Raw genomic sequence first — 27,099 nt, 5'->3', positions numbered from 1 at the left:
TCGAGACCTTCGTCTGCCTTGTGATCGCCTGTTTGATCGCCATACGAATGCGCCTTCATCGCCTGATCCAAGATGTCAAGATGTCACATCCAAGATGTCAAGGCCCGTTTAAGTGATGCACCGTTCCGCACGAAAGCGAGCGAACTTGGCGACGGAGAAAGTGAAGTCCAGATACAACACGAGAGCTACTGGACATATATCCAACAACGGAGACAAGGTGTGGTTGCGGAACCCGATTCGACGAAAAGGAGTCAGGCCTAAATTACAGTCACCTTGGGATGGCCACCACACAGTCCTAAACAGGCTGAATGACGTCGTGGTTCAGATCCGTCGGAACTCTAAACCTAAAATCGTACATTGCGACAGGTTAGCTAATTACTATGGTCATAGTACGTAGTGTAAATAATTGTAAATGGTGTAAGACCATGGTCCTTTTTGTTTCTAAATGTGTATTTAGTATTTGATTCGTATTTTGTATTTGATTTGTATTTGATAGCATTTGATTTGTTTTATTTATTGCATTTATTGTTCATGTTATTTATTATTGTAATGTAATGCTTATTATTGCATTTATGCCACAGTTGTAAGTTTGGCTTCCTATCCAGGGATTGTACTGCCCGGGACGTGCAGTCCTTGGGAAGGGGGCAGTGTTACAGATTTGGTATTTAAATAGCTTATGTTAGTTGAATTGTAAATTAAAAGGTTTTATTTTCCTCTTAGTGCAGCGCGTGACGAATATTAAAGGAAAGCTAAGCCGGAAAATTGAAAATACAAGAGCGCGTGCATGTAACATTTAATAAATATCTCTTTTTGATTTCGAGAAAGTACTAGAAAATTCTCGCGCGCGATTTTAAAATCTTATAAAAGGAGGAAAACCTCTCAGTTCGTAGTAGTTACTTAGTTTGTTGTAAAACTGCTCTTGTTGACTACAGCGAATTCGCGAATTAGATTTCTCTAGCTGTTTTGAATTAAGTTCTTTTGAACGTTTGAGTAGTTAGAAGATAACTACTGTGAGATATTGTAAAACTGAAAGAATATCTGCGGGAATTTAAGCATTTTGTAATAGTAATAAATTTTTTTGTTCATTTTTCATCGGACTTGAGCATTCATTTCGTAACGAAACGGTACGCACGCAACAATGTGAAGTATTCTCGTTGCTGGTTTTTGCTGGTTGATATTTCCGAATTCTATTATATATAGATGTTAAATTTATTTATTAAATGTTAAATGCACCTGCTCTTCTATTTTTAATTTTTCCTGCTTAGCTTTCTCATAATATTCGTCACGTGCTGCACTGCACGGGGAATAAAACAATTTACAGTTACGCAAGCAACCAATAAACTATCGGCGACAAACACTTAAGCCGCATATATATATGATTTGTGAATGAAGGTATGTAAGCTTTTAAAAATAAAAAAGATATTTATGGAAATATTTATAAACGTACATATGTATGGATGTCAATATATCTCCCATAACTGAAAACCGATTCATCATAAAACGTTGAAATTTTGCACATGGGACTGGTTTTTTTTTATTGAAATCGGAAGTACCAAACATATACATATGTTAATATTATTATTAAAAAAGATTTTTTATATATCATCTCCAAGGAACATAAGTTTAATTAATGCGATAAATTATTGGAATAAATTTGAGTCCAGTCCATAATAACTCACTTTTATCACAATAATCGAGCAGTTTTATTATATATATATATTACAAAACTATTTTTTTTTAAATAAAATATAAACATGCCTAGTATTTTTGCGCATTAAGCTGCTACACCTATTCCTTTACCTAACTTAAAAGTCTTTACCCGCTTATCCGACATTATTTTCGAAATCGTTGGTCGTAGACATACGTTTCCAATTACAGAAGTGTATTAAATTATAAAAATATTCATATTTTGGCAATTTCAGATTTTAAAAAATTTAATTTTCGACAAATAGCGAAATCTAATTTTTAATGCAATCTCCCGGTTTCTATACTTATATTTGGGAAAGTTTTCTGCTCATTATAAAAAAATAAAATTATGAAAAGACTCACATAGAATACATTCGACTTACATAGAACAACAATTGGTCGAGATATTTAATTTCGGAATTTGCAACTTTTGATATTTTCAACTCGCCCTGAGAGATCGGGTAATTAATTTAGAATAATTCGAGGAAATCAGTTTAAATAAAGGACAGCAAATAGGCCATAGAAAAAGTTATGTCCACATCAGATTTTTTTTATTATTATTATTGAAAATTAACTTTAAAATTCTTATTTTAATTTGTATTTATAGCAATTAAGCTTTAGTTTTACAGAAAAAAAGTATAATAAATGTTTTATTTTAAATTATATTGATAGAATAAGTCAGTTCTATCATTTATTAAAACGGTAAACAACATCCCGGTCTCGCATACTTGTATTTAAGATAGGTTCAATATTTTCTAAGATTTTTAACCTTAAAAAAATTAAATCTATATCGTACAGCTCTTTAATTCTATCGTTTTCACAGGTGATCTTATAGAAGTGATAATCACTTATATACTATTAAGTAGGCAATATCCATCATTTCATAAAAATTTTAAGAAATTAATATATTAAAAGAAAAAAATTACACGCCATATAAACATAATATACAACTTTCATTTCACTGTTTCTCAGATTCCTAAAAGACGTTATAGTCTCTTTACGCTTATTACTATTCCTTATACCAATAATTGGCAAATATCTAATTTCTCGCAATAAAGAAAATAAGATACGAAACTAAAAACCAGGAATTTAGAATGATACGCATTATTTCAAGTAGAAAATATACTATCAGTTGCAATTACAATAGCAAACACTATGTATTAAAATAATAATGCAAAATTACTTATCGGGCCCAAGTTTGCGATTAACGCGACTTTTTATAGATCGTCGAACATAGTGATCAAAGAATTCTTTGATCCAAAATAATTCCTTTTTTCATTTTAAGTAGTTACGGTTATTAATTTTAAATCATTCATTTCAAATTTTCAATCGTTTGGTAAATCTTAAAAATGCATTTCTGAACGTTAACTTGCTATCATAAATGCTAATAATAGTACTCAAAAGAGTAGATTAAGAAAAAAAAAAAAAAAGAAAGAAAGAAAGAAACTCACGCAGTAATACTGTAAACGTAACTGCTATAACTAACTTAATCTATGAGCCTTTTGTTTCTTTTTTTTTTATTTGTCCCACCTTTTTTAATCCGGCTTCCTTTAAAATGCGAGATCCTCTAAAAATATATGAAGCTTTCTCTTCTAAAATGCGAGGTAAAATGCTCAGGTGTCGACAGCCTACTTTGGCTGAATCAACCAAAATGCGTATATTAAGAAGACGCTTCAGGTCCGTAGTATTTTCATTTAGAACAGTCTTTTTTGATGAATGATAAGATAAATTTTATTGAAAGGATAATTAAAATGCACAATGACAGGGTAACACCGAGTTGTCATCACCGACTCACCGGTAATATGTTGCTGAGGCCTGTCCTTCACACCTAAGCTTGATCTTTTTTCGCCCTGCGCGCAGAAAGACGGTAAATGCAAAGCAAAGCAAGCAAATTTAATTATTTGACGGTCTAATCTAAATATTGTATTCGGATGATTTGAATTTACTTCAATTATTAGTGTGTCAATCGGAATTATTAGTGTGTGAGAATGCAGTCTGTTAAAAGAGGTGCCCTTTTGTTTGGAAGGGTAATAAGATCTGATCTCCCCCAGGCTGTGAGTGTACGAGTGGGCAAGTATGTTATGGATGAAAGACTAACTATGGTAAGATTATAAAATTTTGAGAAAATTAAATTGTGGGGTGAATGAATTCGAATTTCCACTGATTCTGTAAAATTTTGACCTCATAGTGAATGTCATTTGTTATTAGTCATTTGTATACATTTGATATATTTTCAGAAATTATTAATAAAATAAGAACGCACTTACTGGAAAACTAACACGTGTTTCTTTTTTACCCTGGCCCCTCTAGTGTAAAATAGGGTGCCCCTTCGATTTAGCAACAATTTTTTTTTTTTTTTTTTTTTTAATTTTGGCGATGAAACCTCACTTCTGGTTACCATGGGAGTTTTAACTTTGTTTTAGCTTCTTGATTTTATTTAAATGAAAATAGATTGATGTGTACATGGACAAATTTATGGCAGTGCGCAATGCCTAGTTTGTGTAATTCTAGGATGTTCTTTTTTAAGTGAAAACAGATCCATATGTACATGGACATAGAGATTGTGGAATTCTTTGACTTCTTATTTTGGTTTTGTGTAGTGGCCATCTTGAAATTGTGCCTTCCTGGCACCAATCTTAGCATTAAAAAACAAGGGGCACCCAATTGTAAACTTTTACCCTCCTGGCTTTTAATTTTAAAACCGTATTTGGGAAAGGGTTTCCGAGCATTAAATGAAACTTATTGACTTGAAGGAAATTAAAATGTGCAAATCATTTTTCCACCTCTAATGCATAATTTTTTATACTAAATTTTAGGTAAAAGTGTATTTTAGGGTACCCCTTGGCAAAACTTGGTGATTTTTGGCGGTACATGGATACCGAATTTGTGCAAGTCTTTGACTTGTTATTTTGGCTTGTGTAGCGGCTATTTTTTCACCAAAAATCGAAATTCTATTTTTGGTGAAAAATCGTTGTTGGCGATTTTTTTCACCAAAAATCGCCTCAACACAAAGCCAAAATAACAACACAAAGAATTGCACAAATTCAGCATCCATGTACACATCGACCTATTTTCACTTTTAAAGCAATCCCAAAATTGCACAAAAATGGCATTGTGCACTCCCTTGACTTTATCCATGTACACATTGACCTATTTTCACTTAACTCTTTGCGGCTCAGCGTTCCACTACATGGAACACCCAAATTGAATCGCTTCTGAAACCTTTAAATTCAACCATAAATAGATAAAAATGCCTTTATAATATACTTTGAATTTTTCTTTTTAAACAGTAGATAGCAGCATATCGCAAGGAGACGCAGAATTTTCATTTAATTTGTGTTATTAAAACCCACTTTTTTCAAGTAATTTTCTCTATTTTTTTAATGATATAAAAATTTTTATTTGGAAAAAAAAATTAGGCACGATTTTGCTGGCTGTACTCCAAATTATTTGTTCTATATTTTTTTAATCTTTCATACAAAAACCATATGCAGAATCATTGACTAAAACCGGGTGTTCCATTAGCGGGAACACTGCGCCTTTAGCGATCTCATGCTGTTACGAATCAGAATATCCGTGCTTAGGAGAGAACATCCGTTGTTTACATTTTGTGCTTCCGTTGTTTTGGGGGGATGAATTCACAAAAAGCAGTATTGAGGGGTGGGTGAGGTGTGTTTTGTGTAATGAAAACCCTAATATTGGCATCTCAAATTTTTTGGGAGTAGTTTTTAGGCGGGAATTTTATTAGTAGCTTGACTCATCTTTGCTTAGACCTGCGCAAATTTTTTGCTGTCGCATTTTAGTCTCCTTCCCATATATTTTCAATAATTGTGTAAATATTTTGGAACTACTCTGATATGCACCCTCAAGGTGCAAATTTTCACCAAATATTTTTGGCGAGAAACTACACGCAGCCATATTGCTATCTAAATTTTTTGTCTACATTTCGAACTTTAAGCCTAAAATGTCTCCAAAAACACGGTTTTCGCGAATGCAAAAACCACGTTTTGAACACACAATTTAAGCTAAAAATCCAAAACAAAAACAAAAAATTTAGATAGCAAAACCGTGAAGTTTCTAACCAAAATTATTTGACAAGAGTCCATGTACACAGCGATATGTTTTAACTTAAAAAAACATCTACGAATGGCACAATCTAGGCAACGAACGAATTTACCAACTATGCACACCTCGCTTTAATAAATTAACATAACAATAAATTTCAAAGAATGCCATGTACACAGCATCCTGTTTCAACTTAAAAAAACATCTACGAATTGCACAATTTAGGCAACAAACGAATTTACGAACTACGCACACCTCACTTTAATAAATTAACATAACAACAATAAATTTCAAAGAATATCATGTACACAGCATCCTGTTTCAACTTAGAAAAACATCTACGAATTGCACAATTTAGGCAACAAACGAATTTACGAACTATGCACACCTCACTTTAAAAAATTAACATAACAACAATAAATTTCAAAGAATACCATGTACACAGCGTTCTGTCTCAACTTTAAAAAACATCTACGAATTGAACAATTTAGATGGTACGCACTAATCAACAAAATTAACTAAAATAAATTTCAAACAATTCAAAAAAACAATAATAACAACAGAAATTCATACTAAAAAAACAATGAACATAACATTCTACAAAATAAGAACAAGAATAAAATAAAATGCACTTACCATTAATGCTTTTTCGAACAGCAGAAATATCAATTTCATACCGCCTTTAACAAGCCGCCATGTAATCACTATCGTATTTATATGACAGCCAGACACACTATCCAGAAAATTCATACTATGGTTCACAAATAAATAAAATAACAAATAATCACAAATCCCTACTTCTATCACGCACAGCCACTAAAAATAATCTCCCATACCTTCTTTCCACACCTCCAAATACCCATTGCTCCTCAACAGGATGGCCACGACGATATTTCCTTATGCCGAACTTCAATTCAACAACTTTCACCATTAAATCTTCCCCCCCCCAGCTTCTCAGATACAAAGCATGATGGGAACCAACGAACTCCAGGGAAAGATTTTTCAACGTCAACAGGGTTGCCATACAACACGCAATCACGCCAAAAACCAGCGCAGAACACATATCGCCACATTTGGTGAAATTAGGGCGTATATCAGAGTTGAACCGATATTTTTCGTGTATGTGTATATTATAGGCTTATTTTTCTTTATTGTTAATATTAATCGTAGTTAATTTTTTTTATTAATTTTCCATAAATGGTGCGGAGAGGTCTAACTCTTTACGAAAATTTGTAAATATTTTTGTATATAGGACTTGTGTATATACATATTTATCTCATTTATCCGTATATATTCAAGAATATTGTATATATCTAGGAAACCATGTATACAGCCATAATACAGATTTTTTTCATTCTTATACAAACGCTTCTACTCATTTTCATGCTTCACTGCAATGCTCGCTTAGCACGCACTTTTAAAAGCTCTGGCGGCGCAGTGTTCCACCTCATGGAACACCCACAGAATTAAAACGGTAAGTGCAATTTTTACAAAATTTTACCTATATACTCCTTTAGGACTAAATAGACTGCATACAACTTTTTTTGTTGAAATTCCGACGTTAACGTATAGTGCACCGCAAAGGGTTAAAAAAAAAATCACAGAATTGCACAAACTAGGCTTTGGGCACTCCCTTGAGTTTGTCCATGTACACATCGATAGGCTAAAGTGCAGAATTGCCCACTTATTTGTTTGATGCTTTTTACAGAGTAAGAAGAATTGGATTTTTGTCAATTTTCTTTGACTTTCTAAGTGAAAATGGGTCAATGTGTACATGGATAAAGAGTGTGCAAGCCATTTTTGTGCAATTCTGAGGTGTTTTTTTTTAAGTGAAAATAGGTCGACATGTACATGGATACTGAGTATGTGCAATTCTTAAAAATGCGCCAAGCAGTGGGCGATTCTGCACTTTCTCCCGCGATATATTTTCTCTTAAAAATTCGAAGGAGCACCCAATTCTGCAGTAGAGGCAAACAAAAAATACATAATCTCAATAAACTGCATTTTAAACCAAAAAATAAAATAACATAAAAAAGGAAAAATCTGTTATGCATTTAAACATTACACAAAACAAATATCCACTTACCTCTTTGGCACACAAAATTCCTTAACAGCATCCAAAAACTTCCGAAAATTATATGAATTTGAATCCGTATATCGGCGTCGCCACGTAAATTCACAAAAATAAGAGTCGAAAATATCCTCCGTAGTTCCGGACTGTCCGGAAAATGGCTACTAATTAATCCTTCATTTACACGCTAGTCAATTAATGCAATTTTCCCCATTCGTTCCAAATCGTACAGAAACATCAAATTAATCTTACTACATTCAGCCATTCTACTGTCTAAACAATGAAACAAGCGATGCACTTCCTAACCTTACACACCACAAAAGCCCTTACAAACATCCCACGGAACTACTCTGATATGCGCCCTCAAGTCGCCAAATTTTGCGCCAAATATTTTTGGCGAGAAACTTCACGCTGCCATATTACTATCTAAATTTTTTGTCTACATTTCGAACTTTTAGCCTAAAATGTCTCCAAAAACGTGGTTTTCGCACATGCAAAAACTACGTTTTCAACATACAATTTAGCTAAAAACCCGAAACAAAAACAAAAAATTTAGATAGCAGAAACATAAAGTTTCTAACCAAAAATATTTGACAAGAATCAATGTACACAGCGACATGTTTTAACTTAAAAGAACATCTACGAAAGGCACAATGTAGGCAACGAACGAATCTAGAAACTACGCACACCTCGCTTTAATAAATTAACATAACAACAATAAATTTCAAAGAATACCATGTACACAGCATCCTGTTTAAACTTTAAAAAAATTCTACGAATTGCACAATTTAGGCAAGGAAGGAATCTACGATCTACGCACACCTCGCTTTAATAAAATAACATAACAACAATAAATTTCAAATAATACACAGCGTTCTGTTTCAACTTTAAAAAACATCTACGAATTGCACAGTCTAGACACTAAACAACAAAATAAACTAAAATAAATTTCAAACAATTTAAAAAAACAACAATAACGACAGAAATTCATACTAAAGAACCAATGAACATAACATTCTACAAAATAAGAACAAGGATAAAATAAAATGCACTTACTATGAATTAATGCGTTTTCGAACAGCAGAAATATAAATTTCATACCGCCTTTAACATGCTGCCACGTAATCACTATCGTATTTACATGACAGCCAGACACACTATCCAGAAAATGTATACTATGGTTCACAAATAAATAAAATCACAAATCCCTACTTCTATCATGCACTACCATTAAAAATAATCTCCCAGACCCTCTTTCCACACTTCCAAATACCCACTACCCCTCAACAGGATAGCCACAATGATATTTCCTTTTGCCGAACTTACCATTTTATCTTTCCCTCCCATCTTCTCAGACACAGAGGCGAATCAACGAGCTCCAGCGAAAGATTTTTCAACGTCAACAGGGTTGCCATAGAACACTCAATCGTGCCAAAAACCAGCGCAGAACACATATCGCCACATTTGGTGAAATTAGGGCATATATTAGAGTTGTACCCATCCCACGATTCAAAATTTCCCGGAATAATGCAAATGATTACATCATAATATGGTTTCCATAGCATTCAACTACTCAGGTTACCATAAACGAAACAACTTCATGATAATACAAGGGGTACGATAAAGTCAACTCTAACAAAATTTTATTTGAATTGTCTTAAACTGCTTTAGACATTTTTTAATTGTTAAGAAGATTCAACCCATATTTAATCGATGAATATTTGTATTTCATTTTTTAATACAGTCAAAAGTCATTAGTCGGGACTTCGGCGATTCCGGATTATCGATTTTTCCGGATTATAGATCATCAGTTTAAATCTCGTAAGATGGCATGCAGAAATTCTAAAATTAAAAATATGAAATCGTAATTTATGAAATAAAGAACAATTATGATCTAAAGGGTATCAAAATTTACAAAAAAAAAAAAAGCTTAATATTTATTTGTTTACTTTATTAAACATTTATTTCAATGTAAGTTGCTTCATTTTATGTGATAATACTTTCTCTTTAATTCTACAGACATAATTTCTTGTTCAGTTACAAAGTTCCGCTGTTCAAGTCCCGTAATTGCTGTGCTGAGAATACCGACTAACTTGTCAATCGAAATTTTTTCATTTTCACTAACCTCTCTGTCACATTCTTCATGTCTTTATCCATTCTTTGCAGCAATTCCACTTTTTGTTTGATGGACATCGAAACATACTTTCGTTTTGTACGATCCTTTGGGAGCTCCAGAATCGGAAATTCTATTTGACATAATCGAAAGTTCAAGTTTACTTTTATAGTATTGCTCTTACAGTCTGCAAAAAATAATAAGCCGGATCCAATTCGAAAATTAAGGAACAACGAAATCATCAACATTAACTGAAATAGATAATTAGATAATTTTAGCTTATACCGCCCGTTATACATAAAACGCGCACGCAAAAACGTATTCTGCGCTTGCTCACACGCATATGCACAGACGTAAGAGGTCTTACGTGCACGCGTAAACGCCTATGCGCATGTGTCAACGCGGCGCATGTGCAGAAAGTTTTTAGCTTTGAGGTCTGCATTATGGGTGTCCGAATTAACGACTTTTGACTGTATCAATTCTGTAGTATGTTACTAAGTTTATATCTACAGAACAATGTGTGCCTTCATAAATAAAAGCTTTGCTTTTCTACTCAGGATTTTTTTAGCATAAAAACTATAAAAAATTAACAAAATTTAATTAGTCAAAGAGTATAAAATTTATAATATCTAATTAAATATTAAAATATTTTCTATCAGACTCTAAATCGTAAATAGTTCAGTAACTTGATCATGCATTGTAAAATGAATTTTAAGTCACTTCAGTATTGTTTTGAAATGAAATACGCCTGCAGCACAGAAACCTCAGCTACACGCACAGAAGCACGAGTCTGTTTTTAAGCACGAGAATTTTCATTTTTCAAGGTTGGCATCAGAAGATTCGGGACTTAATTTCTAAATTTAGAAGTGTAGGAGCCTTATGGAAGACTGTCAGGAAAGGACAAAAAAATAATAAATAAAATAACTAAAAATTAAAACAGTTAAATAATTATACCAAAATAAAGAGATAAATAGAAATTTTATAAACTATTAAATTAATTACAGTACTAAGTCCGTAATCCGGACTCGTCAGGACTTCGGTGATTCCGGATTATAGATCATCAATTCAAATCTGGTAAGATGGCATGCAGAAATTATACAATTAAAAATATGAAACCGTAATTTATGAAATAAAGAGCAATTATGATCTAAAGGGTATCAAAATTTACAAAAAAAAAAAAAAAAAAAAAAAAAAAGCTTAATATTTATTTGTTTACTTTATTAAACATTTCTTTCAATGTAAGTTGTTTCATTTTTTGGGCTAATTCTTTCTCGGCTAATCTTTGGAATATGGTAACAGGTAGTTTGGCAACATTTTGGTAAGGCGATAAAGGTTACTAGCTAGGACTTTAGCAGTGTACATGGATAAAGTCAAGAGTGTGCGCAATGCCATTTTTTGGCAATTCTGGGATGTTTTTTTAAGTGAAAATAGGTCGACGTGTACATGGATACCATGTATCTGCAATTCTTAAAAACGCGGTAAGCAGTTTGTGATTCTGCACTTTCTCCCAATTTCGCACCTAATCTTCGTCATGATTAAGCACTTTTGTTCCATAAAAGTTTTAGCATAAGCGTATTTCGGCTAGCAGATTGTTGGAAAAAAATGTTGAGTTAAAAAAAAAAAATGCCTTTACTTCGTGAAAACAAAATGGCGTCCAAACAAAAACTAGCAGGTTGCTGTAGCAAGGTTGGTCGCCAAAAAATCGCCAAGTTACCATAATCCAAAGATTAACCACTTTCTCTTTAATTCTATAAACAGACATAATTTCTTGTTCAGTTACAAAGTTCCACTGTTCAAGTCGTGTAATTGTTGTGTCGAGAATGCCGACTAACTTGTCAATTGAAATTTTTTTATTTTCAATAACCTCTCTGTCACTTTCTTCACTATCGGAAACAGTATTTTCTGGGTTTAGAACCATACTACGGATTTTGCGTCCATTTATTGGTTGATGATTGGGGCATTGTCATCGCAAAAACTTCTGTTATATCATGTCATCTTCAGTTATTACCGTTTCTCTACATTTCTTTACAAAATTGAATAAATGGAAAATTTCACCTTTGGTTTGCGATGTCCGAAAACCTTCAAATTCATGGCTATCATCTTCATCGTCCTCACCATGAAATATGGTAGCTGGCCATAAATTATGTTAAGTATTTTTTAACATATCTGGAGACACATCCTCCCAACGTGCATGCGTAAAGCATACAAGAAAGTAGTTTGTGACTTTGAGATCCGAATTATAGATCATTCCGGATAATGGACGTCCAGATTATGGATTTCGTACTGTACAAATAATTAAATAAAAAGATAAATTATCAGATCTCTTCTTATTTGGGGTTCCACTTGAAATTACAATTCCACTCAGAAGCTAAGAAGTAGTTCAGCAGATCTCCTTCTGAATTTAAGTCATGGTTATATATATAATGTGCTATTTAAAGGGATGGCAGCATACAAATAACGATGAAGATAAAATGATTAAACTAAGAACTAATGATTAAACTTCACTAAGAAGAAAAGTGAAGTCTAAAAACAGTATTAGGCTATGAAAGGAAATTTTAACAGAAAAATGAAGCTTTGGAAATAAAGAGGGAAAAGCAAGATTTCTGATCGCTGTACCCTGTCGATATAATTCTAGCCATCAAGCGAAGATTTTCCTTAAATACGATTTGAGAGAATAAATGTAAGACTGCTCTGTACAAGTAACAGTAGTGGCCCCACGTTTAGTTGCATCGTTCGAAAAGTCTACAGAATGTCTGCAGTAGGAAGTCACTAGCATGGCACATGCGTGTTCAGGGTATCACTTCCAGTTTTCTCAAGAGCAAAAATTTACACACTCTCATAAATTCTGTGCACGTCTCGACCTCTGTTCAAGGTTTGTGTCCAAGAGGAACTTATATTCAGAACGTAGAATATATTTTAATGCATATTTATTATTAAAATAAAATTTGTCTGTCTATAGTGGGCTTCGGCAGAATTTTAGCTTTGAGAAGACCTGATATTGTAGCTCCTTCAAATTGATATGTATCCCATTGTTTCTTAAACTTTTGTCAATTGTGACTCCTTTTTATCACTGAGATTTTTTCGCCACTCCCAGGACTCCATAATATTTGAAAAAATTTCGTGGGACCCCATAAGTATTCCAAAAATCCGACAAACACGCGAGTGAAACTGTCAATTTTTTCACTTGTACTGTAATATACTATTACAGTTTTAGGTCATTAATTTTAATTTCTAATTTTAAGACGTAGAAGAATGTGAAAATTTTAATAAGTAACAGACGAAATGGCAGCATCACATGCAAGCAAGGAAAATGAATGTTTATATTATAAAAAGAATATGTCAAAACATTTTCATTTTTTAATTTGTCTGTATTGTCTTATATTTATCTATTTTCAGATACATTGTGTAAAAAATATGGTAATTGTAAAATTATTATAAGTTAAAGAAATATCAAAACTGCTAAAATTTTTTGCGACCTCCTGCTGCAGGTCCCACGACCCCCAGGTTAAGAAACCCTGCTGTATCCCATAAATAAAAATTAGATAATTAAAGCCATACTGTATTTCTGATAATTTATGTTTTAAAATTATTTGTATTTTCATTTATTTTTTTAATGTAAATATTATAACCAACCAGTACATAAGTATTATTTCAACCACCTGGGTGCAGTTTGACAAATCTTACAGAAAAAAAGAACTGTGATTATTCTATGCTTCAACTATATATTTATTCTAAAAGACAATCAATAAAGCTCATTACAAACAGCTTTTTGTTTATGTTGTGGTGGAGATTTCATAGTGATCGCATCCAGAAAGAAATCAAAGCATTGTTAATTTAGTGATTTTGCAGCAAATCCGCAGAAATTTTATCCCTTTTTTTTCTACGTTTCTCGTATTATATGGAAATTTTGCAAGCAAAAATATTAACCCTCTGGGCGGCCAGGGTTTTCGCTAAGAAAGCACAAATTTCCCAAAACTACTATGAGAACAAATTATTTTTTTGAATTTAATGTAAAAACTGTACTGGTATTTCATACGTAGATTTGTTTTCTTTTGATATATTGCCTTAATTTCGTTGACATATTTTATTATGCACGTATATATACGTTCTTACAGATATCACAATAAATATTCTAAGCCGTATATATACGGCCTTGCCGCTTAGAGGGTTAAAAATCGAGTTTAAAATAAAAAATAATCATAATTTTTCTATGAAAGTCATTGGAACTTTGACTAATTGAACTTGAACTAAAAAGAATGCATGTTAAATTGTCGATGTTGAAGACTAAATATTTATCATATATGGTTGCTTGAATGTTTGTTATGTGAGTGGGTACCAGAGTTTGGTGTACATTCTAAATCTTCGGCATTTTCTGCTTAAGTGGTTGCAGTAGTACACATGTACCAACCAATATTGCAATTTTAATTGATGTTAATTGTAAAAATTGTTTTCTTTTCATAGTATTTTAAGGAAAATTTCCAATATTATGCCTATGGTGCATCTAAAGAATGCAAGGAAGGTGACTATGTATTAATACGGGTAATGTATATATTCATTCTGCTTCAGTTATTTTACTTGTGTGTTAATCATATTCCTAAAGCTAAAAATAAATAGTGTCCTATTACTTTATATTTAATTTTAAAATTAGCTTTTCATGAATATACTACGTGCCTAAAATTCAAATATTTATGACTGATATTTATCTCATTATTATCTGAAAACAATCTATGGATTTGCATTATTAGATCTTTCAAATAAAATACACTTTCATAATATAAAAGCAATGCACTAAGAAGGAATTATCCTAATAGAATGAAACTATACATATGCCTTATGTTAGAATATGCAAATGATTAACTTTGGTGGTCAATGACTGACTAGCTAGAGCTCCAGTGCATCCATTACATTGGACCAGTATGGCATATAAAACAAAATATTCCAATACTAAAGCATAACTTCCACATGCAATTATACTAAAAGAAGCAAGGAGGTCAAAACACAAGATTGCTAGACATTTGGGTTGGAGTGATGCTACCAAGCAGATAGCAGTTGACAGAGTGAGGATACTGATCAATGCTTTTAGCCCCTGATGCATCTGTATCATTGATCCAACGTGTAACTGATACACCAGTGATTTCAATGACCATTAATAGGTGACTTAGCAAATGAGGGCTGAAGTTGTAGAGGCCATTGCACACCTACAGGTACATTTGCAGTAGTCATTGGAGCATTCAACCTGGGATCTCATGGACTCCATAAATATCCAAGACAGTGATGGGATAATTACCTGGGTAAAAAATATATTTACGGGTGCTCCTTGGCGATTTTTGGCAGTACGTGAACACCGCGTTTGTGCAGTTCTTTGACTTGTTATTTTGGCTTTGTGTAGTGGCGATTTTTCTATACGAATCCAAAATAATAAGAATTGCAGAAACTCTGTATCCATCGACCTATTTTCACTTAAACAAACATCAGAGAATTGCACAAACTAGGCATTGTGCCCTCCCTTGACTTTGTCCATGTACACATTGATCTATATTCACTTAAAAAGTCAAAGGAGCAGCCAACAAAAAATATTTAATTTCAGTAAACTATGTTTCAAATCAAACAATGAAATAATATAAAAAAGGAAATTCATCTTAGCACTAAACAAAAGAAATATCCACTTACCTTATTTACAAATTTCCCTGTCATCAGTTGAACAAAATTCCTTAACAGCATATAAAAACTTCCTAAAATTATTTGAACTAGAATCTGTATACTGTTGTTGCCACATAAATTCACAAAAATAAAAGTAAAAAATATCCTCCAATGTTTGACCATATCCATTTCTTTCATTCAAACAGAACACTTATAATGACAACTAAGTAAACCTTCATTTACGCACCAGTCAATTAATGCTTTTTCCCCCTTTTGTTTGAAATCATGTAGAAACTTCAAATTAATCTTACAACGTTCAGTTATTTTACCATGTAAACCACAAAATAGCAATGTACGAAAATCCGTCCCATCATTCAAATTCACGCAATCACGCAACCAATTATGTCATAATAGGGTTTCCGTGGCATTCAACTACTCAGGTTACCATAAATGAAACAACAATTTAGCGATAATTCCAAGGGGTACCCTTCAATCTACTCTAACCAATACCTGACTGGCGTCTGCCACGCAGCCTGATGACCAGGAATTATGATATGGGACGACATTTCATTTGATTGTCAAACACCTTTGGTTGTTATCTGTGATACCCTTACAGCACGGCAGAATGTCAATATTATTCTACACCCCGTTGTGTTGCTTTTCCTTTCAAGGACTCCTGAGCTTACATTTCATAGGATAATACCCGCTTGCGCATGGCAAACCTTTTTACTTCATGGCTTCATGCTTCTTGAACACTTTCGTGGCTGGCGCAATCGGCATATCTCTCCTCAGCAGAGTACGTTTGGCTGTGATGAGCAGCCGTCTTTACCGTCATACCTGGATCTTGCAAATCCAGAACTCAGTTCAATAAATACAGCAAGTATTGCATTTCTGTTGTTAATAAATTTTTAATTATTCACCTTCACATTTTGGTAGTAATTTTTGATGCTGCTTTTTTAAATGGATATATTTATTCTGAGAGTTCATAAGTTTATTTATTGTTAATATTTCATAATAATTCCATTGAATATATTTGGTCGTATATTATAATTCTTCAGTATAGTTTATTTTTATGTGGCTGTGTGTTATCTATAGCCTGTCTGTAGACTGTGAATTCATGAAACTGTGATTAAGATGATATGTTAAGAATTGTTTAGACCATTATTTTGCAGCATGGAATAGAACTTTTAATAATTCCTTTGTTATTGCAGATACAGAATAGTAAAGTGAGTATTAAATGATTCATTATGCATGAGGAACTATTAATTAACTTTTATAATTGTTTGTAATATATATTGTATATACTGTATGATACATTGCAAACTAAAGAATTTTTTTTATGAAACATTTGAAATCTTTTCTTTTCAATGGAAAAGCTGCCTTTTTTGTTATAGCACTAAATCTCTAGGGCAGCAGTTCACGGGTTGTTGATTATCTGTAGTTGTTAAATTGTTCATGAATTGCAGTCTTGTTTTTGTATTCTGATGCCATGTACTGTTGTGAATTGATATTAGTTTTATATGTTAGACAAAATATGCTTGAGATATATATTCACTTGAAAGAATATTGAAAGCTAGGTAATGATGTGCTATTCAATCTACTGCATTTAATTAGTTATTTCTTAGCTAGCAACACCAAAATGCATTATTAGATACAAAAATACATAGAAATAATTAAGAATAAATACATAAATGAAAATGATTCCATTATTGACTTTAATTACTTATAGAATTTTTAATTCCATTAAATTTAAATTCCTTCCAGTTTTATTAAACAGAAGCAGGAGTGGCTCTCAAAAGGGCTGTTTTTATAGTGTCATTCAGCACTTTGTCAGTCATTTCCATTATCAATACCGTGCAACATGGTGTAAAATCAGTTATCACTTTTATAAATGGATCTCCACCATTATTCTATGAGATAGCATAGTATAGCATTATTTATGGTGTGATACTCTTCAATGTTGTGTAGAATTTTCAGTTTCAAACCCTTCAGCATGATTTAATTGTTTGAATTATTAGTACCATCTGCAGGTTTAACTCTTGTCAGTGGTACTGCACATGGTACTAAAAAAAAAAAAAAAAAATGATTAAAACAACAACCAGTTTTAGTGTCACCATCAAAAAATAATTAATTAAGAACAGTAGATTACATACTATGTCATTACTGAAAACGAGGGGTTGACAAAGGGGCACCCCTCGCAGCCCTGTCCTGTTTTTGCAGCCCTGTCCTAATGTGCTCACACTAAATTATTCTGCTTTGTGTTTAATTTTTCAGGTTGTGTTTATATAATACATATTAAAATTATATATTTTTACATCTATCATTCAAAAGCCAATTTATTGCATCGCCACTGCTTGAAACATTTTATTGTCGAGTGAAGCCAATTAAAATCAGACCTTTGACATGTGGCAATGGTCAATGCATTTATCCGTAACTTCTGTGCTGCAATCAACAGTACTTGTAGACAAAAACACTTAGTACACACAAAAACACACAACAATACTTGTAGACAAAACAAGATATTTGTCTACTTTGTCTGTTTGTCACAATTTTGATTAATTTGTAAACATACTCTGAATTTCTGACTTTTACAGTGAAATCAGTAATTACAAATCATATAATGTGTATGTAGTCTATCGTTACTTTCTTGTTAGATTCATTACTAAATACCCAGGATGTTTTCTTACTTTCCTTACAAACTGATGATTGTAACAACCCATGATGGACAAAGCTAAGCAAGTACACATTTATAATTTTAATGAAGAATGGGAGCACCAATTTTACTTTATAAATCATAAAGACAAATACACATGCTTATTATGCAACAAAAGTGTATCAGTTCTAAAGAGAAGTAAACTTGAGAGATATTTTAAAAATGGTCCATCCAAAGCTTGCCTCAGAGTATCGTGAACTTTCTGGAAATAAAATTTTGTTGTTAAAGTCATCGATTTTGAAGTAACAATCTACTTTTACCAAACCATTGGAAACATCAAAGGCAGCAGCAATTACATGGCTTAAAGTTTCACATAGATTTGCTGACAACAACAAAAACATAAAAAAAGGACATATATGGATGGAGCAATAATAAAAGAAGCAAAGTTGGAATCTGTAGACATATATTTTGCAAATTTTAAAAATAAAATAAAAAAAAAAATCTGTACTTTTACGTTTTGTTGGCACAAGCGATAAAGTCGCTAGTAATGGTACAACCAATGTCAAATGAAATATCCATACTGGTAATCTTTTACATTAACTTTTACATTTCATTTTACCTTTAACTTTTACAAGTCACAGCCATTTCTTATCAGATTGATTGTTTCTTTCAATACTGGCACACAATTACGTAGAATTTTTACCAGATAGTTCAATTTTATGCCCTAAGGCCATTCGCAGGCATTAATTAAGTCAATTATGATGCAACCACACCACTCACCCAATGGCAAAAATATACAAAAGGCAAAATCAAGGGTTAAATTCATCACTTCTAGTGAGAATGCACTAGTGAAGTAAAGCACTGCGGTTTTACGTAATTTCTGAGTAAGCTATTCGTACGAATTGAAATAATTCTTGCATTTAAACTTGTATTCCAAATTAAGATTTAACTTGAAATTAATGTAGAGAATTAAATTTTTGTAGTGTTGTTTCCGTAAGATGAGATCACTTGGGGTCACGTGATGTGAACCGGCGAATCAGGATGTTGTATGATGAAAGCATAGTAAATTCTTTTTACAAATTTATTGTCTTTATTTATTGGCTTTTTTACAAAATTTAAAAAAAAACATTAAAATGTTTATACCTTCAAAATAAAAAATTCTTAGAACTAACATTTGTCAACATTTTTTATGTGTATACCCTGTGTTTTCGTCAATAAAGTCTTCTTGGTGAGGTTTGCCCCTGCGAAGTGGAAAAGTACCAAAAATTCTTTATGCCATAAGTTCCATGCAAATGTCAGCTACACTGGTGTGCAAAAATTAAGGACGAGACGGTTTTTTCAATATAACTTTGTACGAAAGCTTTCCAAATCAACACATTTAATACCGTAAGATCCCCAATACGTAAGGACATGAGTAATGTAAGCAACACTTACTAAAAGAGAAATCAGAGGGATAAAAAGAAGCTTTATTGAAAAAGTGGCATGGAGCGCAATGCGACTGAAGGCCGAAACATCCCTGTGATGGGTGTCCAGCAAGAAACATCCGGTCTTTAATAGGGGATATGATCTCCCCTGACTGCTAGGCAGGTTTCACAGTGCCTGCCCATGCTGAGAATGAGGGTCAATGAGTTGTTGAGGCATTGCTGCCCATTCGTCTTGCAGCGCCAATCGAAGCTCCGGAATCGTTACTGGTGGTAAGGTACGAGCTGCCAAGCGTCTGCCTAGAAAATCCCATACATGCTCGATGGGATTGAGATCCGGAGATCATGCCGGCCAATCCATACGTTCAATATCCTCACTCTCTAAGAGCTGTTCGGAAGCTACTGTGCGATGACATGGTGCATTGTCGTCCATGAAAAGGAACTGCGGATCCATAGCGCCCCTAAAAAGACACACATATGGAAGAAGAATCTCGTTACAATAACGGGTCCCGTTGACTGAACCTGCGTCGAAGATGTGAAGGTCTGTACGACTACCAAGCATGATGCCTCCCCAAACGAGAACACCGCCACCTCCATACCTGTCCCTTTCAATGATGTTCGAGGGATGATTGCGGCTTCCCCGCTCTCTCCAGATGAGTATGCGATGAGAATCGCTACTCAGACTGAATCTGCTCTCATCTGTAAAGAGTACTTGTCCCCATTCATTGTCTCTCCAATTCCGGTGTTCCGGGCACCATAGAGAACGCCTTCTCTGATGGGCAGGTGTTAGAGGTACACACCGTACAGGGCGTCGTGCAAACAGACCACCACCGTGCAGTCTTCTGGCGACGGTAAAACGCGATATCGGTCGTCCAGTCGCCTGTGTCATGTGTCTAGCGATTTCTCCCGCTGTCTGCCGCCTGTTTCTTTTGGCCCGTAAGGCAATATACCGGTCATCTGCGGGTGTGGTTCCTCGTGGACGACCACTGTTATACCCCCGGATAGCTGTTCCTGTAGTTCTAAATTGTTTCCAAAGTCGTGAAATGATGCTGTGAGAAATTCCGAACTCTGCAGCCACACTTGTCGCACTGCGGCCTTCCTCCAATTTCCCAATGATTCGACCTCGGGTAAAAGCATCCAGATGTCGTCTAACAGATTGATTATTCGCCATTTCTCGCTGAGGCAGCAACTCGGTGTGATTTTAACTGCTATACGGCGTGCAATCTCTTTGCCAGAAATACTGATCTTACACCGACAACATGCTTTATACTACTCAGACACTCCCCCATTATGTCTACCTGCATATCTGCGCATGTGCTACCGTACATCACCTTACTTAATCTCCTGATTGGTCTTTCTGTCCACTCTGCCTCTTCGTTCAGCTGATATGCTAATTTTTTCGACTTCGTCCTTAATTTTTGCACACCAGTGTAGAACTGTTACAAGGAAAACTGAAACTATTGCAGGCCATTTAGAAACCCAGTTGATAAAAGATATAAAAACTGTCACTCTTTCTTTTCTTTCTTTGAAAAGTCTGGAGCTGATTCTTCTTGTTTTGATGCTAGTGTCTTTCTGAGCAACAATTTAAAATTCAGACCCATTTCCTCACAGCTATAAATTTGTTGTGCATCCAGTTTATTTTATTGAATGATATTATCCAATTTGTTAATAAAGGAAGTCACTATACCAGAGTTAGCTGACTAAATCTCTCCAGCAAAGTTTAATTGTTGCATATCGTACTGTTTTTTCCTGTATAGATTTTGAATAAAACGCCATCAGTTTTGATGGCAATCAGATAAAGATAAAAATCGTTGAATTTCTTTAAGGAGTTAGAAATAATTGATAATGCTGATTTTATAGTTCAGTAAATGTATTTGTGTATGGTTTGAGTCTTCTGATGAATACAAACAGAAAACCAGAAGAATTTCAGGGTAAAATTGTTAAAAATCAAAGGCAACCCTTCAATGTGTGTAATTTCATTGAATGCTTGATGGGCAATCCTTTGGTGTTCTTGTAGTGCAATGACCATATTAGTTCAGGAGTCTAAAGACCTAGGTTTAATTCTCAGAGGAACAGTTAATTTTTGGAAAAAAAAATAATAAATAAATTCTTCAGAAAACTTATTTTCCGTAATGATGCAAGTTTAAGTGATAGATGATAATATTTGGTCATTAAGTTTTATTAAGCGATAGATGATAATAATTGATCAGTTGGGTTCTCTTTCTGCATAAGTTGCACTGTAGCTGGGGATGGAACAGAATTAAAAGCATTTATTTCCATGTAATTTATGCACTTTATATACCATAAGAATTCAGAGAAATACTGGCATGTATGATATATATGGTATCAGCATATACCATAAGAATTCAGAGAAAGCTTTATCCACTTATCTGACTACCTGGGTTTGGTTTCTGACAGGATTACAATTTTTTTTTTTTTTTTTTTTAAATTCTATATTAAAACTCTGGATGTCTCTGTGGCATGCACTGATACTAAAATAATGACTCAGGTGAACTGAGTTACATGTCAGGTGCTTAAGCAGATGCCGCTCCTGTATAGAATTGCATCAGCAGAACTTAATGTAGAATAATGGCTAACATGATGGTGTGGAAGAGAGGAGAAAGGCAAAAGCCATTTTCCCAGGGCATGAAGTCATCTAGACAAAGATATATTTCTCCAGAGTGAAGTTTGGTAGAACAATTACAGTATTTCATACAGTGAGTACAGGAAATACAGTAAGCAATTAAGGAGTGAAGTAGCAAATAAAAAGAACACAAAGGAGTTTCCTGAAAATCCAACATCTTCTAAGGCAGCCAGCGCTAGACGTGAAAACAAAAATTTGTAGAAGGTGTAAACAGTAATCAGGGAGGTGTGGCAATCAGTAATTTGCAGTCAAAGAAGTTCATGAGAGGCTGGAAAGAGGAGTGTATTCACAAACTAATGAAAGAATGTTATTATCTTCTTTTGAAAGCAGTTGTAGGAACTAGGAGGAAAAATAAGAAATGAAAGATCATAAAAAATTATTTAGGTACAATTCCGTTTTGGGGACCGTAAAAGAATTGCAGGTAAAATGTATGCGCAAAAGTGCCAAATCTGTGAAACACAACCATTTAACAGCATGCAAAATCTAGCGAATGCACTGATTTCAAATTGCGTAAGTTTAAATAGTTCTATATTTGTAAGTCGCCATTGAAATACTAGTTTCATTTTTTAATTCTTTATGATGCTATGGATTTAACAGTTTGGGAATTGCCCAGTAACGAAAAGTCTGCAGTAGAATTTTTTTAAAGAAAAGGCATCATTCATCATAGAAAATTATGTTTGGATAACAATGAGATGAAATTATGCTTTAGCGATAACTCAGTAGCGAAATGGCAGTGGAGGAGAGAAACTGGAAATGAGAAGAAAGGATTAAAAAGTCAAAATTGGTTTGAAGGATCAAAAATCCCCTTCTTTACAAGTCATAAGTTTCATCTATTTTTGGTGTCAGGAAATGATATGTATTGAAATTTGTGATCTTCAACTGAAAATGAACCACAATACAGTAGTAGACTGGAACAGTTACATGTGTGAGGTGTGTACTGCAACTTTAATTGCTCAGCCTGAGTTATAAATCGGCAGTTATGGCAAAAATATTGAAATAGACGAAAGCCTTTTCGGTAAAAAGAAAGAATAACGTTGGACGTGTTCTTCCACCACCATGAGTTTTCAGCGGATTATGCAGAGAATCAAATGAATGTTTCTTAGTCGCTGTTCCAGATCGATCGGTGAAAACCTTATTGAACATCATACAGGAAAATATTGCAGAAGGAAGTGTTATTTATACTGACTGCTGGAAATCATACAAGTCGGATGAACTGCGAGATGCCGGTTTTGGACACTTTACTGTCAACCACAACTACAATTTTTGAGGACCCCGAAAGTGGGTGTCATAATACAAACAGTAGAACGGCTGTGAGGCAGTGCTAAATGGTGTAATAAACGCTATCGTAGCACTCCACCTACCTTGACAGCATTTTGATTCTTATTTGTCCGAATTTATATACAGATGTTTGCACCAAAAAAAAAAAAAAAAAAATTCTCTGCTATGCTGGAAGACGTAAAAAAATTTCTCGTTTAAAAATTTCTAAAAAAAAAATCTCTCATTTAATTTCAGGTATATTTAGCCCCCCCTTTTTTTATAAAATAACAAAAAATTGTATTATATGAAATTAACCTTTCATCTAAAATAGTTACTTACTATTATGCTTCCATTCAGTTATGTTTAGCCTTTTTTAATATAAATTATAATAATAAAAAAAATTATTATATGAAATTAACTTTTCATCTAAATTAAAACAGTAATCTTAGATAGTTATTTACTATTATGCTTCCTTTCTTGTGTTAGGGTTGCCATTTATTTTTGGCAGCATTGGCATCAACAATAGTTTGGAGATTTTTTACAGTCCTCAAAATGGAAATGTACCGAAATTTGAGTTGAGGGCTATTGCTGGTTAGTTTCAGAAGCCTCCAACTGAATTGTATATATTCCTTCATTTGAAAAATTCATGGAAATATTATGTCATGTGTATTAAATGGACTGTTAATGGAAACTGGCAGTAGAAAAAATATATGAAGTGACATCATCCAGCACAAGTGTTATAAAGGCAACTTTCAACCATTTAGCACTTTGTCATAGTCTGAACAGATGGTGCTTAAAAATGCTTCTGCTCCTTTGATCAGAAACAGATTATTATCATGTCACAACTGTCTCATCTGTCAAATGGTTGAGCCTATCTAAACAATCTAATAATCAATTTATGATGGAAAAGGTCAATCTCCCAGTGCTCTCCAGATAAATGTCAAGAGTACTGAAATAAGTGTGCTTTAAAGATGACTGCTTAGGCAGTAATTTTTTTATACTTCAAAGAGAATGGTCCTACAAGTATTTTTCATGAACTTGTTTAATGTAGAGATACTATTTACATAAATGCTATTTAATTTAATTTATAAAGTCAATGATTTGAGAAATACATGTATTGTTTTGATATAGTGAACATTTATACAACTTTTTAACTTTCGAGATTGTTTTTAAAATTTTATTTTCTATTAAGCATATGATGTATGATATAAATGTATGATACATGTGAAATTAGCATGTTTGTAAGATAACTTAGTCTGTTTGTAAATGTTCTGTGACTTGATATTTTATCCAAAATATTGAATATATTGTTTAATAGTTTATAATAATTTTTGCTAGCTTTTAACTTCCATTGATATTTCAGGAACTAGCAGAATCTGATGATAAAAATATAACACATGCAGTGGAGAGTGTGGTATACAAATTAGGCTACTTTTATGACCCTGTTACCGGGAAAAGAAATGCTGGGACTGAATACATAGATGATATTAAGAGAACTTCTGAACTTTTTGGTATGAAGCCTCCATACCTGAATTCTTCATGAATTGAAAAACATTATTAATTTATCTGAGGTGTAAGAAGTAATAATAAGTACATTAGTCTTGCATTGTGAAAGACTGAAATGTATAGCATAAGCATTGTGTATAGTTAATTATTAAATCAAATGACAAATGTTATATCTGAAATAAAATTTTTAAAAACTGGATTCTTTTTATTAGATATTAACTAAAAATACATTAAATAGGAGTATTTCAATTCTACTTAAGATAATTTAACAAAAGTGCCTGAGCACAGGGTTGCCACGCTACCTGGAAAACCGGAAAAAGTCAGGGAATTCGGAAATTGACCAAAAAATTCAGGGAAAAGTCAGGGAATTTAAGTGTTTCAGTCGAAATCTGGAAAAGTCAGGGAATTTCATACAACAATCCCGCTAAAAAAGGTGAGTTTTGTTCCGACGTCGGAAGAGGTCACTTTTTTGGCGAATTGTGTATCATGTGAGTGTCATTCGGGCAGCTGGCATAGAGCCAATTTTCGCAACTCCAATTTGATTGTCTTTTTAGAAAGGCAAAGCAAGTTTTCCGCAACTTTTGGTTTCCAGTAACCTCGAGAATCGCACGTGCAGTGAATGAACTAAAGAAAGTATCTGTTCTCGTATAAAACAAAATGGGTTTAATCCTAGTATACGGTACCATGAAGGTTAGAATCAAAAAATATGTATCGTAAAGAAGGAAAACTTCTCTGCAAAAAACGTGGCTCCGTTCCATCATAGCGGGAAACAGCTGTGCATGCGTGATATATCTGTCGCCAAAGCTCGAAACTGGTGTCGAAGTTCGAAGGTCATGTTATCAAGAGTTCATAAAATGAATATCGTTTAAAATTTCTTTAAACTCTAAAGGAAAAGAAAATATTTTTTAGCGCAAATAAATTAATTCATGGATTAGTTATTTTGAGGGGGGGGGAAATCTACGAAAATCCGTTTTTAAAATTATTGCGAAAAATCCGAGAAAAAACGTTCTTTGATAAAACATTTCTTATTGGATTTTTCGCAATAATTTAAAAACGGATTTTCGTAGTTTTCTTTTTTGTCAAAGAACGTTTCTCCTTAACACATGTTTCTCAATTTCCTGTACACATCGCGAAGAGGGAAATTCTGGCCGCCAGGTTCCGTCGCCAAATCCCTTGGCAAATTTTCCCTCTGCTTTTTACATAGACGTTCTTTGGTTAGAAAAATCTCCATATATGGTACAGCGGGATTTGGCGACATGATGATGAGCAGTAAATGGGTAATTTTGTTCTTGGCGACAGTTTTCAAAATCATGCGAAGGCCGTATCGTATACTAGGATTTTACCGCAAAATCTTTTTTTTTTTTTTTTTTTTTTCTTTTTAATAAATACCTTGTCATTTTGCACTAAAATAAAAAAAATAGTAATCAATCATCTAGGATAACCATGTAATATAACTATATTCGCTAAAATATCGTTAATTATTCTAATTAAATTTTTAAGTAATTATCTTTACTTTTATGTTATTCATATCATTTAATGTTGCTTGTTCCCTCTAAATTTATTTATCATTAGTAAATAATATTTCCAAATTTCAGAAAATTTTCTCTGGCATAATCCTGAAATTAATTCTAGCAGTATCATGATATCACGAAATTTAATGCACATATTTTTTCCTTATGTATGCTGTGAAATAAATATAAAATACCTCAATTTAGTAAAAAAATATCATTAAATAGATTTTTTTCTTTCGTTTAGCTGCAGAGTGTCTGCAAAAAAAAGCCTTATTTTATTCCAGATTGGGCAGATTCTAATCTCAATCTTCAGTGGAGAAAACAACTCCTATTATATTTGTGTTTTCAAGTGTTAAGGTGCCTTTTAAGAATACACCTCACACAAATTAAATTTACCTAAAATCTAACCTAACTTTTAGCATTGCGTTGTGATTTATAAGAACCGGATGATTAGCCTCGTGTTGAACTGGGGATGATCATGAGTAATAATTAAATAAAACGTACAGTTGTTATCCAATGTACATATCTTAAA

General features: G+C 33.3%; 1 protein-coding gene across 1 annotated transcript; it reads left to right on the top strand.

Moving 5' to 3' along the window:
* The first annotated feature begins 3,545 nt into the window (after positions 1-3,545).
* On the top strand, positions 3,546-25,255 carry mRpS17 (mitochondrial ribosomal protein S17). The gene is made up of 3 exons (XM_035368854.2): positions 3,546-3,788; positions 14,397-14,474; positions 24,914-25,255. The coding sequence occupies exons 1-3, from the start codon at positions 3,675-3,677 to the stop codon at positions 25,091-25,093; spliced, it is 372 nt and encodes a 123-aa protein (XP_035224745.1). The 5' UTR covers positions 3,546-3,674; the 3' UTR covers positions 25,094-25,255.
* Positions 25,256-27,099: the final 1,844 nt, after the last annotated feature.

Source organism: Stegodyphus dumicola, chromosome 1 (assembly GCF_044657685.1).
Source record: "Stegodyphus dumicola isolate Sdum_Otavi_A_Nest chromosome 1, ASM4465768v1".
Lineage (NCBI taxonomy): Eukaryota > Metazoa > Arthropoda > Arachnida > Araneae > Eresidae > Stegodyphus > Stegodyphus dumicola.
This window is presented reverse-complemented; position numbering and strand designations above follow the sequence as displayed.